The sequence below is a fragment of the Scyliorhinus canicula genome, chromosome 3 (assembly GCF_902713615.1).
Source record: "Scyliorhinus canicula chromosome 3, sScyCan1.1, whole genome shotgun sequence".
Classification (NCBI taxonomy): Eukaryota; Metazoa; Chordata; class Chondrichthyes; order Carcharhiniformes; family Scyliorhinidae; genus Scyliorhinus; species Scyliorhinus canicula.
In genome coordinates, this window is record NC_052148.1 from 4,483,395 (window position 1) to 4,501,009 (window position 17,615).

The following is a 17,615-nucleotide window of genomic DNA, read 5'->3' on the forward strand; positions in this document are numbered from 1 at the left end:
GGGCTCAGCCTCTGTGAGGTAGGGGTCAGTACCAGACAACAACAGCACCACCATTGTCACAGGTTTGATAACAAAGTCACGATTGGACGATAAAAAATGGAGTGCAGCAAGTTCAGAAGAAGACAGAGTGGGTAAGAGGAGCAGAGAAATTGAGGATTCTGAGGTCAAAGAACAAAGAAGAAAATTACAGCGCAGGAACAGGCCCTTCAGCCCTCCAGGCCTATGCTGACCATGCTGCCTGTCTGCACTAAAATCTTCTACACTTCCTGGGTCTGTATCCCTCTATTCCCATCCTATTCATGGATTTGTCAAGATGCCCCTTAAACATCACTATCGTCCCTGCTTCCACCACCTCCTCCGGCAGCGAGTTCCAGGCACTCACTACCCTCTGTGTAAAAACCTTGCCTCGTACATCTCCTCTAAACCTTCCCCCTCGCACCTTAAACCTATGCCCCCTAGTAATTGACCCCTCTACCCTGGGGAAAAGCCTCTGACTATCCACTCTGTCTATGCCCCTCATAATTTTGTAGACCTCTATCAGGTCGCCCATCAACCTCCGTCGTTCGAGTGAGAACAAACCGAGTTTATTAAACCTCTCCTCATAGTTAATGCCCTCCATACCAGACAACATCCTGGTAAATCTCCTCTGCACTCTCTCTAAAGACTCCACATCCTTCTGGTAGTGTGGTGACCAGAATTGAACACTATACTCCCAAGTGTGGCCTAACTAAGGTTCTATACAGCTGCAGCATGACTTGCCAATTTATATACTCAATGCCCCGGCCAATGAAGGCAATCATACCGTATGCCCTCTTGACTGCCTTCTCCACCTGTGTTGCCCCTTTCAGTGACCTGTGGACCTGTACACCTAGATCTCTCTGACTTTCAATATTCTTTAGAGTTCTACCATTCACTGCATATTCCCTACCTGCATTAGACCTTCCAAAATGCATTACCACACATTTGTCTGAATTAAACTCCATCTGCCATCTCTCCGCCCAAGTTTCCAAATGATCTAAATCCTGCTGTATCCTCTGACAATCCTCATCGCTATCCTCAATTCCACCAACCTTTGTGTCATCTGCAAACTTACTAATCAGACCAGTTACATTTTCCTCCTAATCATTTATATATACTGTGAACAGCAAAGGTCCCAGCACTGATCCCTGCAGAACACCACTAGTCACAGCCCTCCATTCAGAAACACACCCTTCCATTGCTACTCTCTGCCTTCTATGACCCAGCCAGTTCTGTATCCACCTTGCCAGCTCACCCCTGATCCCGTGTGACTTCACACCAACAGTTGTCAATGAAAAGATGAATAGAGGGTTGGAGGCAAGAGAGAATGTTCCAGGTAGAGAGAGAAGATGAGGCGAGTGAAAGAGCCCATTGAACAGGAGGACTCCTGCCCAAATAAGTGAACATGGCGACAATTGCGGCAGACGAAGTTAAGCTTTGTGCCGAGTCCAGAATTTATTAATGTAAAGGCATGAAGGTGAGTCCTATCCTGGAATTGGAAGAATGAACGAGAAGGTGTGGAGGGTGCTGATGGGCACTGGTATCATAAGAATGGAGCCGTGAGATAAAAAATGTCTTAGGACATTGCTATAAAAGCAAAAGAAAAAGTATACAAAGTGGCGAGTATTAGTGGGAAGCCAGAGGATTGGGAAGCAGAGGACAACTAAAACAGCAATAAGGGGAAAGAAGATGAAATATGAGTGCAAGCTAGCTAGTAATATAAAGGAAGATAGGAAGAGTTTTTTTCAATATATAAAAGGTAAGAGAGAGGCAAAAATAGACATTGGGCCACTGGAAAATGTGGCTGGAGAAGTAATAATAGGAAACAAAGAAATGGCAGAGGGCAGCATGGTAGCACAGTGGTTAGCACAGATGCTTCACTGCTCCAGGGTCCCAGGTTTGATTCCCACTTGGGTCACTGTCTGTGTGGAGTCTGCACGTTCTCCCCGTGTGTGCGTGGGTTTCCTCCGGGTGCTCCGGTTTCCTCCCACAGTCCAAAGATGTGCAGGTTAGGTGGATTGGCCGTGATAAATTGCCCTTAGTGTCCAAAAAGGTTAGGGCGGGTTATTGGGTTAAGGGGACAGGTTTGAAGTGAAGTGAGTCGGTGAAGACTCAATGGGCCGAATGATCTCCTTCTGCACTGCACTGTATGTTCTATGTTCCTTTATTCGCACAGTAAATGTTTCTAAATGCACGACCCCTGTCACAGTGCACTGTACCTTAAAGAGACAGGCTCATGTGTGACCCACCACAGGACTTGTGCTGAGGGAACATTTTCTCCCTATATTGTGAAATGAATGCACGAATGAATTGAATGAAAATCGCTTATTGTCACGAGTAGGCTTCAAATGAAGTTACTGTGAAAAGCCCCTAGTCACCACATTCCGGCGCCTGTTCGAGGAGGCTGTTACGGGACAGCCTCCCCGAACAGGCGCCAGAATGTGGCGACGAGGGGCTTTTCACAGTACCTGGCAGGATCTATTATTGAACTGATGCAGAGCCTCCACTGAAGTTTCATTATTGGGCTCCAGCCCAGTGCCGACAATTCATCAAAATAATGTTTTAAATCAAACGGCCATGACTTTGAATTTTTGAGTTTTGAGTCAAACCACTTTGATGCTGACTGACTGATTCTTAAAATCTAATTCCAGAGACACTGTGGTAACAATATTGCTCTATTATTCATTTCACAGGTCTGCTACAATGCGAAGTGTCAGGATGTGAGTGTGTTCAAAGTGAAACAGTGTGACGCCACCTGTAATAACAAAGGGGTATGGAATTAATCACATTTCTTTCAATTTGGTTTGCAAATTGACCGGTGGGTGGGGGAGGGAGAGGAATGGGGTCATGCTATTATTATGTTAAAGGTTTATAAATTGTGGGTTTGGCTTCAGATAGAATATTTCCTGACTCGCTCTTGCAGCCTCTTGCCTCCTCCCCAGGCTTAATTTTTCACCTCATTTTGAACCATCAGCAAACTTGCACAATCAGACCTGGGTTCTCAGTTGGGTCATTGATCGAGATTGGAAATTGCTTTGGCCCAAACACTGATTCTTAAATTACCCCAATGGTTACATTTTGAGAAACTGAATTTGAATTGTTTATTGTGCGTTTGCTATTTCTGAAATAATACTCAGTCCAGGCTGATATATTACCCCAAACACATCAGACCTCATTTTGTGCAATAACGTAATTTATGGAACATAATTAATCCCGGGGGATTCTCTGTCAGCGAGATCTTTCCCCTTCACTGGCAGAACACCCACATCCGCGGGATTCCCGACATTGTGGGGGGGTGTCCACAATGAGAAACCCCATTGGCCTGCTGCAGAAAAGGAGAATCCTGATCCCGGCGGGGGCATGCTGGAAAACAGGGCTGGCCGGATGGAGAATCCCACTCCCGGTGTGGGCGTGCTGGAAAACAGGGCCGGCCGGATGGAGAATCCCGCTCCCGGTGGGGGGCGTGCTGGAAAACAGGGCCGGCCGGATGGAGAATCCCACTCCTGGCGGGGGGCATGCTGGAAAACAGGGCTGGCCGGATGGAGAATCCCACTCCCGGTGTGGGCGTGCTGGAAAACAGGGTTGGCCGGATGGAGAATCCCGCTCCTGATGGGGGGCGTGCTGGAAAACAGGGCTGGCCGGATGGAGAATCCCGCTCCCGGTGTGGGCGTGCTGGAAAACAGGGCTGGCCGGATGGAGAATCCCACTCCCGGCGGGGGGTGTGCTGGAAAACAGGGCCGGCCGGATGGAGAATCCCACTCCTGGTGGGGGGCGTGCTGGAAAACAGGGCTGGCCGGATGGAGAATCCCGCTCCTGGTGTGGGCGTGCTGGAAAACAGGGCTGGCCGGATGGAGAATCCCACTCCCGGTGTGGGCGTGCTGGAAAACAGGGTTGGCCGGATGGAGAATCCCGCTCCTGATGGCGGGCGTGCTGGAAAACAGGGCTGGCCGGATGGAGAATCCCGCTCCCGGCGGGGGGTGTGCTGGAAAACAGGGCTGGCCGGATGGAGAATCCCATTCCCGGTGTGGGCGTGCTGGAAAAGGGGGCCGGCCGGATGGAGAATCCCACTCCCGGTGTGGGGCATGCTGGAAAACAGGGCTGGCCGGATGGAGAATCCCGCTCCCGGTGGGGGGGCGTGCTGGAAAACAGGGCTGGCCGGATGGAGAATCCCACTCCCGGTGGGGGACGTGCTGGAAAACAGGGCTGGCCGGATGGAGAATCCCACTCCCGGCAGGGGCGTGCTGGAAAACAGGGCCGGCCGGATGGAGAATCCCACTCCCGGCAGGGGCGTGCTGGAAAACAGGGCTGGCCGGATGGAGAATCCCACTCCCGGTGTGGGCATGCTGGAAAACAGGGCTGGCCGGATGGAGAATCCCGCTCCCGGTGTGGGCGTGCTGGAAAACAGGGCCGGCCGGATGGAGAATCCCACTCCCGGTGTGGGCGTGCTGGAAAACAGGGCTGGCCGGATGGAGAATCCCACTCCCGGTGGGGGCGTGCTGGAAAACAGGGCCGGCCGGAGGGAGAATCCCACTCCCGGTGTGGGCGTGCTGGAAAACAGGGCTGGCCGGATGGAGAATCCCGCTCCCGGTGGGGGCGTGCTGGAAAACAGGGCTGGCCGGATGGAGAATCCCGCTCCCGGTGTGGGCGTGCTGGAAAACAGGGCCGGCCGGATGGAGAATCCCGCTCCCGGTGTGGGCGTGCTGGAAAACAGGGCTGGCCGGATGGAGAATCCCGCTCCCGGTGTGGGCGTGCTGGAAAACAGGGCTGGCCGGATGGAGAATCCCACTCCCGGTGGGGGCGTGCTGGAAAACAGGACTGGCCGGATGGAGAATCCCACTCCCGGTGTGGGCGTGCTGGAAAACAGGGCCGGCCGGATGGAGAATCCCACTCCCGGCGGGGGCGTGCTGGAAAACAGGGCTGGCCGGATGGAGAATCCCACTCCCGGCGGGGGCGTGCTGGAAAACAGGGCTGGCCGGATGGAGAATCCCACTCCCGGCGGGGGCGTGCTGGAAAACAGGGCTGGCCGGATGGAGAATCCCACTCCCGGTGTGGGCGTGCTGGAAAACAGGGCCGGCCGGATGGAGAATCCCGCTCCCGGTGTGGGCGTGCTGGAAAACAGGGCTGGCCGGATGGAGAATCCCACTCCCGGTGTGGGCGTGCTGGAAAACAGGGCTGGCCGGATGGAGAATCCTGATCCCGGCGGGGGGCGTGCTGGAAAACAGGACTGGCCGGATGGAGAATCCCGCTCCCGGCGGGGGCGTGCTGGAAAACAGGACTGGCCGGATGGAGAATCCCGCTCCCGGTGGGGGGCGTGCTGGAAAACAGGGCTGGCCGGATGGAAAATCCCACTCCCGGTGTGGGCGTGCTGGAAAACAGGGCCGGCCGGATGGAGAATCCCGCTCCCGATGGGGGCGTGCTGGAAAACAGGGCTGGCCGGATGGAGAATCCCGCTCCCGGTGTGGGCGTGCTGGAAAACAGGGCCGGCCGGATGGAGAATCCCACTCCCGGTGTGGGCATGCTGGAAAACAGGGCCGGCCGGATGGAGAATCCCGCTCCCGGTGTGGGACGTGCTGGGGAACAGGGCTGGCCGGATGGAGAATCCCACTCCCGGTGGGGGCGTGCTGGAAAACAGGGCTGGCCGGATGGAGAATCCCACTCCCGGTGTGGGCGTGCTGGAAAACAGGGCTGGCCGGATGGAGAATCCCGTTCCTGGTGGGGGGCGTGCTGGGAAACAGGGCTGGCCGGATGGAGAATCCCACTCCCGGCGGGGGCGTGCTGGAAAACAGGGCTGGCCGGATGGAGAATCCCACTCCCGGCGGGGGCGTGCTGGAAAACAGGGCTGGCCGGATGGAGAATCCCATTCCCGGTGTGGGCGTGCTGGAAAACAGGGCTGGCCGGATGGAGAATCCCGCTCCCGGCGGGGGGCGTGCTGGAAAACAGGGCCGGCCGGATGGAGAATCCCACTCCCGGCGGGGGGCGTGCTGGAAAACAGGGCTGGCCAGATGGAGAATCCCACTCCTGATGGGGGCGTGCTGGAAAACAGGGCCGGCCGGATGGAGAATCCCGCTCCCGGTGGGGGGCGTGCTGGAAAACAGGGCCGGCCGGATGGAGAATCCCACTCCCGGTGTGGGCATGCTGGAAAACAGGGCCGGCCGGATGGAAAATCCCACTCCCGGCGGGGGCGTGCTGGAAAACAGGGCTGGCCGGATGGAGAATCCCACTCCTGATGGGGGCGTGCTGGAAAACAGGGCCGGCCGGATGGAGAATCCCACTCCCGGTGGGGGGCGTGCTGGAAAACAGGGCTGGCCGGATGGAGAATCCCGCTCCCGGCGGGGGGCGTGCTGGAAAACAGGGCTGGCCGGATGGAGAATCCCGCTCCCGGCGGGGGGCGTGCTGGAAAACAGGGCTGGCCGGATGGAGAATCCCACTCCCGGTGTGGGCATGCTGGAAAACAGGGCTGGCCGGATGGAGAATCCCGCTCCCGGTGTGGGCGTGCTGGGGAACAGGGCTGGCCGGATGGAGAATCCCACTCCCGGTGGGGGCGTGCTGGAAAACAGGGCTGGCCGGATGGAGAATCCCGCTCCCGGCGGGGGGCGTGCTGGAAAACAGGGCTGGCCGGATGGAGAATCCCGCTCCCGGTGTGGGCGTGCTGGAAAACAGGGCTGGCCGGATGGAGAATCCCACTCCCGTTGTGGGCGTGCTGGAAAACAGGGCCGGCCGGATGGAGAATCCCACTCCCGTTGTGGGCGTGCTGGAAAACAGGACTGGCCGGATGGAGAATCCCACTCCCGTTGTGGGCGTGCTGGAAAACAGGGCTGGCCGGATGGAGAATCCCACTCCCGTTGTGGGCGTGCTGGAAAACAGGACTGGCCGGATGGAGAATCCCACTCCCGGGGCGGGATTCTCCCCTACCCGGCGTGACGGAGGGTGCCAGCGTAGGGGAGTGGCGCCAACCACTCAGGGGTTGCGCCTCCTCCAAAGGTGGGGAATTCTCCCCACCTTTGGGGGCCAGCCCCGCGCCGGAGCAGTTTGCACCGGTAGACTGGCGCAAACACCCGGCGCAGTCGGCAGCGGGGCTGGCCGAAAGGCTTTCGGCGGTCGGCGCATGCGCCGGCAGTGACGTCAGCGGCAGCTGGCCGCTGACCTCACTGCCGGCGCATGCGCGATGCGGGGTTCTCCTCCGCGTCCGCCATGGCGGAGGCCGTGGCGGCGCGGAAGGAGAAAGAGTGCCCCCACGGCACTGCCCCGCGGAGTGAGTGGGGGGCCCCGATCGCGGGCCAGGCTTCCGTGGGGGCACCCCCCCGGGTCCGATCGCCCCCCGCCCCCCCCAGGACCCCGGGGGCCCGCTCGCGCCGCTGAGTCCGCCGTTTCTGAGGTGGTGTACACCTCGGCGGCGGGAGAAGGCCTCCCAGCGGCGGGACTTCGGCCCATCCGGGCCGGAGATTTAAAGGTGAGTTTAAAAAAAATGAAATCCCGCCGGCGCCAGCTGTTTTCACAGGCTGCCGGCGGGATTTGCAGAACGCCGGTTTTTTACCGGCGGGAGAATTAGGAGACCTGCGGGAGCGGAAATCACGCCGCTTCCCGCCAATTCTCCGACCCTGCGTGGGGTCGGAGAATCCCGCCCCCGGTGTGGGCGTGCTGGAAAACAGGGCTGGCCGGATGGAGAATCCCGCTCCCGGCGGGGGCGTGCTGGAAAACAGGGCTGGCCGGATGGAGAATCCCGCTCCCGGTGTGGGCGTGCTGGAAAACAGGGCTGGCCGGATGGAGAATCCCGCTCCCGGTGTGGGCGTGCTGGAAAACAGGGCTGGCCGGATGGAGAATCCCGCTCCCGGTGTGGGCGTGCTGGAAAACAGGGCTGGCCGGATGGAGAATCCCACTCCCGGTGTAGGCGTGCTGGAAAACAGGGCTGGCCGGATGGAGAATCCCACTCCCGGTGTGGGCGTGCTGGAAAACAGGGCTGGCCGGATGGAGAATCCCACTCCCGGTGGGGGGCGTGCTGGAAAACAGGGCTGGCCGGATGGAGAATCCCACTCCCGGCGGGGGCGTGCTGGAAAACAGGGCTGGCCGGATGGAGAATCCCACTCCGGGTGTGGGCGTGCTGGAAAACAGGGCCGGCCGGATGGAGAATCCCACTCCCGGCGGGGGGCGTGCTGGAAAACAGGGCTGGCCGGATGGAGAATCCCACTCCCGGCGGGGGGCGTGCTGGAAAACAGGGCTGGCCGGATGGAGAATCCCACTCCTGATGGGGGCGTGCTGGAAAACAGGGCTGGCCGGATGGAGAATCCCACTCCCGGTGGGGGGCGTGCTGGAAAACAGGGCTGGCCGGATGGAGAATCCCACCCAATGTATCTGCTGCTTCCCTCTCAGTTACCCCCGCACAGAGGAAGATGTCTGTGATGGGGGAGGCCAATTTCCCTGGCCGGATATCGCAAAAGGAGGTCCTCAGCCCAAACATCTTCAGCTGCTTCATCAATGGCCTCTGTAAGGTCAGAGATAAGGATGTTCTCTGATGACTGCACAATAATCAGCAACATCCACAACTCCTCAGATACTGACGCAGTCCATGTTGATATTCAGCAAGACCAAGGCAGCATCCAGGTTTGGGCTGATAACTGAAATGAACATTTATACCACACAAGTGCCAAGCAATGGACATTTCCAACCGGATAGAAGCTAACCAGCTTCCCCTGACATGTAAAGGCATTACCATCGCTGAATCCTCCATTATCAACATCCTGGGGGTTTCCATTGACCAGAAACTGAACCGGGCTGGCAGATCAGAAACTGGGAATCCTGCAGACTGTAACTCACCTCCTGACTTCCTAAAGCCTGTTCCCCACCGTCACGGCACAAGTCAGGAATGCGCAATCCTGTGGAACCACAATCCTGCGCTGTCGCTGTAGAAATCCATTCACCTCACTCAGCTCTGCCCTTACATTGTAATAGCCCGAGCAGGAATCCCGAGGCTGACCATCAGGGAGATACTTTATCACTTGTTGTAGGACTGTGCCCTTGGCTGTTTCTTCCTTTATTAGTGACGACTTCTCATCAGAGACTGGAAGAGATGCAGTGATGCGAGCTTGCACATCCTCATTAATCAAGTCTACCTGTTTAACACACGTGGCTCGAGAAAGTGTGTCAGCGACAATGAGATGTGTGCCTGGTGTGTCGATTAGGTCACAATCGAAGGGCTGGAGCTTCATCGTCATGAGCTGGATCCTGGGGGCCATTCTGCTCAAATTCCTCAGTATTTGAGGCGAGTGGCCTGTGGTCAGTCTCCACCAGAAGCATAGGAAGACTATACACACAATCATGGAACATGACCAAACTATTGATTAACACAAGGCATTCTTTTTCAATTTGCCCAGACCTGGGGTCCATCTCTGACATGACTCTGGAGGCTTATTCCACAGGCAGCCAGCTATCTTCTGCTTCCTACTGCAGTGACATCGCTCCCAGCCCATCCTTAGATATATCCGCTGACATTTCTGGCTGGATTCTCTGTTATTGCAACTATGTCGCCACGCCGGCATCAAACCTGTGGAGTTTCACACCACAAAAACTGGCGCGAAAGAGCCACAAATATCTCGCCCTGTAGGGGGCAAGCAGAGACCCGGTGTAAATCCACCAGCTTTAGTTGCAGATACGGGCCCCCGCACTTCTGGGTCGGAGGCTGCGCATGCGCACTGCCTCCAGCGGCCACACCGTGCTCCATGGCCCGAGCTTGACCCGAAACATACAACCCCCGATTGGCCACGTGCCGGACCCTGTCCGCCCGCACAAACAATTCCCGGCCGCCTATAAGGCCCCCCTCTGCCCTCCGATCGGCCCGCCCCCGAGCGGATTGAGTCCTCAGCCGCCACGGAAGTATCCCGACCAGCCGGACCATATTAGATCCACGCTGTTGGGATTTTGGCTGGTTGGGGATAGAGAATGGTGAAGCAGGCCTCTGGCAATGCCTCCAGGTAGGTCCCAGGCGGTGTTTTTATCCCACGCTGTTGGGACTTTGGCTGGTTTGGCTGGTTGGGGATAGAGAATGGTGGAGCAGGCCTCTGGCAATGCCTCCAGGTAGGTCCCAAGCGGTGTTTTTGTCCCACGCTGTTGGGACTTTGGCTGGTTGGGGATAGAGAATGGTGGAGCAGGCCTCTGGCAATGGCTCCAGGTAGGTCCCAGACGGTGTTTTTATCCCACGCTGATGGGATTTGGCTGGTTGGGGATAGAGAATGGTGGAGCAGGCCTCTGGCAATGCCTCCAGGTAGGTCCCAGACGGCGTTTTTTCGAGGCCCGCAGAATCGGGAAGCCGGCGCCGTTCTGGGTCCGTGCGGGAAAATGGATTCTCTGCCCCCGCACCAGCCCCGATTTCAGCTTCAGGGTGTGGAGAATCCAGCCCTTGTTTTTTCCTTTTTCGCAGGGTCAGAAAACGTTAGAACTGGCTGTCATAATATCCACTCATGTATACCATGAGATGCAGACAGGCAGTGATTGACACACAGGATAACCAATGAACACACACGACACAGAACAACCAATCACCAGACAGGACACCACCACTATAAAGCCCACAGGGCATTCAGGCTCTCCCTCTCTCACAGGACATGGCCAGGGAGATAGTCACAGTGCACAGGCCAATGAACATCATCACCATGTGATAGAGGGCTAGTCTGGTCAAGCCAGTAGGAGGTTATCAGTTAGGTTAATAGAGTGTCAACCCACAGCAGATTATGTACAGCAATCAACAGGTTCAATAAAACAGTGTTGGACCATCTCCTGTGTCGGAAGCCTGTTTCTCGTTTTACTGCATCCAGTTGCAGCCGATGTTAGTCCAGCACAGATAACACATCACTGGCGTCGTAGTCAAGGATTCTCCATTCCGGCACCTGTTCGGGGAGGCTGGTACGGGAATTGAACCCGCGCTGCTGGCCTTCTTCTGCGTTACAAGCCAGCACAGTCCAGCACAGATAACACATCACTGGCGTCGTAGTCAATGCTTGCCATTCCTGCTCATGTCTGGGGGACCATTGGAATGCTGTGTCCTTTCCGATCCTATCTCGGAGGTGAGACGTTTTAGATGCCAGGTTGGGAATGAATTTTCCGACAAAGTTCATCATCCCTAACATCCGTAGGATGTCTTTATTATCTGTGGGACGTGGCATTGCCAAAATTGCCTTTATCTTCTCTTGATCTGGCTGTACACCTTGTGCAGAGAGCCTGTTCCCCAAGGAGGTGATGCTGTCAACCCTGGCTTGACACTGCTTTGCTGAGCATTAGACCGTTCTTCTTTATACTCGTTAAGACCCTGAGAAGCCTTGAATCACACTCATCACATATGGACCCCCAAAGACACTCGGACACCTGGTAACCCTTCAACTATGGTATGTGCTCCGCGGCACGATGGAAGATTACTGATGCAGAAATTAAGCCAAATGGCATCCAAAGGAAATATTCGCACCCAAGGGTGTGCACAGCTTTGTGCTCTTTTTGTCCAGTTTAAGCTGCCATTTAACTTGCTGAAATATGTCACTCCAGCCACCTTGCATGTTATTTCCTCCCATTAGTAAGTTTGCGGACAGCACAAAGGTTGGTGGAATTGTGGATAGCGATGAGGATTGTCAGAGGATACAGCAGGATTTAGATCGTTTGGAGACTTGGGTGGAGAGATGGCAGATGGAGTTTAATCCAGACAAATGTGAGGTAATGCATTTTGGAAAGTCTAATGCAGGTAGGGAATATACAGTGAATGGCAGAACCCTCAAGAGTATCGACAGTCAGAGAGATCTAGGTGTACATGTCCACAGGTCACTGAAAGGGGCAACACAGGTGGAGAAGGTAGTCAAGAGGGCATAAGCCATGCTTGCCTTCATTGGCTGGGACATTGAGTATAAGAATTGGCAAGTCATGTTGCAGCTGTCTGGAACCTTAGTTCGGCCACACTTGGAGTATAGTGTTCAATTCTGGTCATCACACTACCAGAAGGATGTGGAGGCTTTAGAGAGGGTACAGAAAAGATTTACCAGGATGTTGCCTGGTATGGAGGGCATTAGCTATGAGGAGATGTTGAATAAACTCGGTTTGTTCTCACTGGAACGACAGAGATTGAGGGGCGACCTGATAGAGGGCTACAAAATTATGAGGGGCATAGACAGAGTGGATAGTCAGAGGCTTTTCCCCAGGGTAGAGGGGTCAATTACTAGGGGGCATAGGTTTAAGGTGCGAGGGACAGGGTTTAGAGGAGATGTATGACGCAAGTTTTTTACAGAGGGTAGTGGGTGCCTGGAACTCGCTGCCGGAGGAGGTGGTGGAAGCAGGGACGATAGTGACGTTTAAGGGGCATCTTGACAAAAACATGAATAGGATGGGAATAGAGGGATACGGACCCCGGAAGTGTAGAAGGTTTTAGTTTAGACGGGCAGCGTGGTCGATGCAGGCTTGGAGGGCCGAATGGCCTGTTCCTGTGCTGTACTTTTCTTTGTTATTTGTTTTGGAATCGGGTAGTGCTCTCTCTTGACTTTATGGTTAAGTTCTTTGGGTCCATGTATATCATAGACCTACAGATATGGCTCACACCATAGAGTTAACCCAGTCAGCAGGTTTCTCTTTCCGTTTGATGATTCCTCGAACCATCATTCTGTCTCACTCGGCCTTCAATTCGTCCTTCAATGGAGCTGGTACACGTCTCGGCGCGGGTATGACTGGCTTCGCATTCTCCTTAAAATGGTTGCGGTACATAAAAGGCAGAGCGCAAAAGCCTTGAAATATCTCCGGAAAATTCTTTGTGATGGATTCTACAGATGCACGTTGGCAGGGCACCATGCTTTCTGCAGTGTAAGTCCGTTCAACGAGCCCAAGCGTACGTCCACTCCGATGAGCGATTTGCGCTCTGTTTCCACGATGGAAAATGTAAGTTCTGTCTTTTTCCGTTACTTCGAGCTGACCTGCTGCTAGCGTTGTGATCTCATTACCATTATCGTCCTTCAGTTTTACTGATCGACAAACTATTTTCGGTTTAGTTTTCAGACTTTTTAAAGCTGACAAAGTGATAAAGTTGGCACTCGCTCCTGTGTTGATATTGCGTTTGATTAATGTGCCATTAACCATCAACGGAATTATCCATCTATCTTCTATGGTATTCACATCAGCATCACTATGGCTGAAAATTGTGCAAATTGTCCTCAGTCGAAATCATATCAACAACTGCCAGGTCTTCGATATATATCTCGTTAATTAAGTTAACTGGTCTTGTTTGGTCCACTGTTGGATGTGAAAAACATTGCCTAGTAAAGTGATTTGTCCTTCCACACTTGAAATACACCATCACAAATGCAGGACATTGCCGTGGCCCATGTCGATTGCCGCATCGCTGGGATAAAATTAAGGATCCAGTCGGTTGCTTAAAATGGTCGCCTGCACAGGGATCACGTTTCTTATTTGACTGCATCACTATGCTTATGGCGCTGGTGGCTTCTGCCGCAGAGGCGCCAAAATGTTTCAGAGTGAGCGTGCTAATCTGCTGTACATGACAAATATTGATAGTGTTTTCTAGTTGCACCTCATCTTCCCTCAATAGCCTCTCGCGAACCTTGTCATATGAAATTCCGAAAACAACCTGATCGCGGATCATCGGTAACTTTAAGTCATTAAAATTGCATGACTGCACCTTCAATCACAAGTTGGTTGGAAAACCATTGCAGGGGCAGCACGGTGGCGCAGTGGTTAGCACTGCATCTTCACAGCGCTGGGGCCCCAGGTTCGATCCCGGCTCTGGGCCACTGTCCGTGTGGAGTTTGCACATTCTCCCCGTGTTTGCGTGGGTTTCGCCCCCACAACCCAAAAATGTGCAGGCCAGGTGGATTGGCCAAGTTAAAATTGCCCCTTAATTGGAAAAATTAATTGGGTACTCTAAATTTTAAAAATAAAGAAAGAAAACTATCGAAGGATTTGCCTGACTTGTGGGTTCGCGTGCAAAATATATAATGCTCAAATGTTTCAATTTTCCTCTGGGAGCAATGTCGATGAAAATACTTTATTGCTTCATCAAAGTTCTTTCTATCCAGCTCGCTGTTGAACGCGGAGGTATTATAAATTTTAATGGCTTCAGGACCTGCTACGATGAGCAGCAATGCAATACACCTTTTGTCGGGCTGCACCTGTAGGCCAAGGGCTGCTTAAACATACGCCAATTCTCATTTATATTACTGGTGGCTTGAAATGAAATGAAATGAAAATCACTTATTGTCACGAGTAGGCTTCAATGAAGTTACTGTGAAAAGCCCCTAGTCGCCACATTCCAGTGCCTGTCTGGGGAGGCTGGTATGGGAATTGAACCGTGCTGCTGGCCTGCTTGGTCTGCTTTAAAAGCCAGGGATTTAGCCTTGTGAGCTAAACCAGCCCCTGAAGCTGGTGAGGTGCCTTCAAACCTTCCATCTCGATCTTGGCAGTCTTTCCATGCATTGAGTGTCAGTTGCCAGTGGTTTACCAGGTAGGTGTAGGAATTTTTATTTTATTCTTTCTTTGGTCTATTTCATCCCGTCTTCTTCGTAGTTATCTTCAATTGTACATCACTCCTGATACCATTTTGAGTTCTGTGCTGTGGCCGTGGTAAAAATGCACACAGAGCACTTAGCAAACAGTGGCAGGATCGGACAGTCATCCTGGATTTATTAAGGGAAATCCTGCCTGACAAATCCACTAGAATTCTTTGAGGATGCAACTAGTAGAGTTGATGAGGGGGAGCCAGTGGATGTGGTTTATTTGGACTTTCAGAAAACTTTTGCCATAGTCCCGGGTGAGAGTTCAGTGTGTAAATTTAAAGCGCATGGGATTAGGGGTAGAGTATTTAGATGGACAGGAGACTGGTTGGCAGACAGGAAACAAAGAGGAGGAATAAAAGGGTATCTTTCCAATTGGCAGGCAGTGACAAGTGGGGTACCGCAGGGGTCAGTGCTGGGACCCCAGCTATTCACAATACATATTAATGATTTAGTGAGGGAACAAATTGTCATACCTCCAAATGTACCGGTGACACAAAGCGAGGTGGGAGGGTGAGCTGTGAGGAGGATGCAGAGATCCTTCAATGTGATTTGGACAAGTTGAGTGAGTGGACAAACGAATGGCAGATGCCGTATAAAATGGGTAAATGTGAGGTTGTCTATTTCGGTGGCAAAAACAGGAATGGAGATGATTATCTGAATGGTTATAAATTGAGAGGGAATGAGACCTGGGTGTCCTCGTACACCAGTCACTGATGGCAACCCTGCAGGTGCAGCAGGTGGTGATGAAGGAAAATGGTATGTTAGCCGTCATTGTGAGAGGATTAGCGTACAGGAGCAGGGATGTGTTGCTTTAATTATACAGGGCATGGGTGAGGCAGCATTGTGTGTAGTATTGGTCTCCTTCGCTGAGGAAGGATTTTCTTGCTGTTGAGAGTGCAGCGAAGGTTTACCAGTTTAAGAATGCCACTGTCGGCTTTTATTGGTGAAAACCATTGCTTTGAATTGTTGCGACCCCTGGCCAGGCCCATTCGGAAGGTCTGGTTAGGATCAAATGTGTTTTGTTTAAAGTAAACAAAACTTGAGACATAAGACGTTTACTAAGTGAGTCAAGCCGTAAGATTCTACTGGACTTAAACAAACAAAAATAATTGGTTGGAAAAGATGAAATAGGTAACAATATTTACTTTATACTTTAACATTCTGGGTTAATTTAAGATACATATAAATTAACAGGTAAACTGTGGTCATACACACCGCACTGTACACTAAATGTCTATTTGTGACCAAGATATAATAATAATAATCTTTATTATTGTCACGAGTAGGCTTACATTAAAACTGCAATGAAGTTACTGCGAAAAGCCCCTAGTCGCCACATTTTGGCGCCTGTTCGGGTACACAGAGGGAGAATTCAGAATGTCCAATTTATCCAATTCTTCTGGGGCTTGTGGGAGGAAGCCGGAGCACCCGTAGGAAACCCACGCAGACACAGGGAGAACGCGCAGACTCCGAACAGACAGTGACCCCAGTCGGGAATCAAACTCGATTGCTTGGTCTCGAGGATATTGACGATAAGGAGAGGTTGAATAAACTAGGATTGTTTTCACTGGAAAGACGAAGGCTGAGGGGTGACCTGATAGAGGTATACAAAATTATGAGGGACATAGACGGGGTGGATAGTCAGAGGCTTTTTCCAAGGGTGGAAGTGTCAATTACATTGGGGCACAGGTTCAAGGTGAGGGGGGGAAAGTTTAAGGGAGATGGATGGGGTAAGTTTTTCACGCAGAGAGTGGTGGGTGCCTGGAATGCGTTGCCAGAGGATGTGGTGGAAGAAGGCACATTAACAACAGTTAAGAAGCGCCTGGATGGGTCCATGAATAGGGAGGAAATAGAGAGTTACGGATTGAGTAAGGGCAGAAGGTTTTTTTTTGGTTCGGGTATCATGATTGGGTTAGGTTTGGAGGGCTGAAGGGCCTGTTCCTGTGCTGGATGTTTCTTTGTTCTGAAGGGCAACTAGCGAAAGGTAATAAATTCTGGCTGAACCAGTGATGCTCACATCCATTAAATTAATTTTTAAAAAGCACATTTATGAGCAAAGTTACAGCTCGTGGATTAAAAGGGATTAAAACATGGATACAGGACTGGCTGAGTGATAGGAAACGGAGAATAGTTGCTAATGGATGTTTTTCAAGTTGGAGGAAAGTTTGCAAAGGAGTTCTCCACGGTCAGTGTTTGGACTATTACGTTTCCTGTTACATATGAATGACCAAATTTGCCAATGATATGAAAATTGGAATGATTGGGCGAGATTCACTGAAAAAGGTTCCAAGTGTGGTAGTGAGCAGGAACGGCCGCCGGCTCTCCCCGGCGCTTGGCCAGGCCAGGCTGGCACCGCAATTCAACGTTATTTGGTCCACTGAAGGAGGCCCCATTGGTAACGCTGCAAATCATGGATTTGCTGCCAATTGGCCGGGACCGTACTCGCCAGTCACCCGCTCACAAGGTGGAGCAGCGCTTAGACAGCTCTTACCCAGCCAACACCTCTCAGCTCACAGCCAATGCGCCAAGACGGCCTGCTCCAGGATTTAGAGCGGCAGGCATAGGGAAGCACCGATTGGTCGAAACCAGCAGGGAAATGCTGTTCCCGAGGGTACCAGAAGGTGAGCCACATGCCAGCCAGTGCTGCCTGGAGGGTGGGGAGAGTGGGATGGCATCATCGGCAGAGTGGGGCAGTGGGGTACACTGTCAGTGAGATTGGCATCATCGGCAGAGTGGGGCAGTGGGGTACACTTGTCAGTGAGATTGGCATCATCGGCAGAGTGGAGCAGTGGGGTACACTTGTCAGTGAGATTGGCATCATCGGCAGAGTGGAGCAGTGGGGTACACTTGTCAGTGAGATTGGCATCATCGGGAGAGTGGAGCAGTGGTCTACACTTGTCAGTGAGATTGGCATCATCGGGAGAGTGGGGCAGTGGTGTACACTGTCAGCGAGATTGGCATCATCGGCAGAGTGGATCAGTGGGGTACACTTGTCAGCGAGATTGGCATCATCGGCAGAGTGGAGCAGTGGTGTACACTGTCAGCGAGATTGGCATCATCGGCAGAGTG

General features: G+C 53.0%; 1 protein-coding gene across 1 annotated transcript in view; it reads left to right on the forward strand.

Moving 5' to 3' along the window:
• Nucleotides 1–17,615, forward strand: part of LOC119963597 (disintegrin and metalloproteinase domain-containing protein 12-like) — a 604,211-nt gene that overhangs the window by 566,094 nt on the left and 20,502 nt on the right. The window contains exon 18 of the mRNA XM_038792928.1: nt 2,712–2,789. Within this exon, the coding sequence (XP_038648856.1) occupies nt 2,712–2,789 (78 nt within the window). The remainder of the gene's footprint in view (nt 1–2,711; nt 2,790–17,615) is intronic.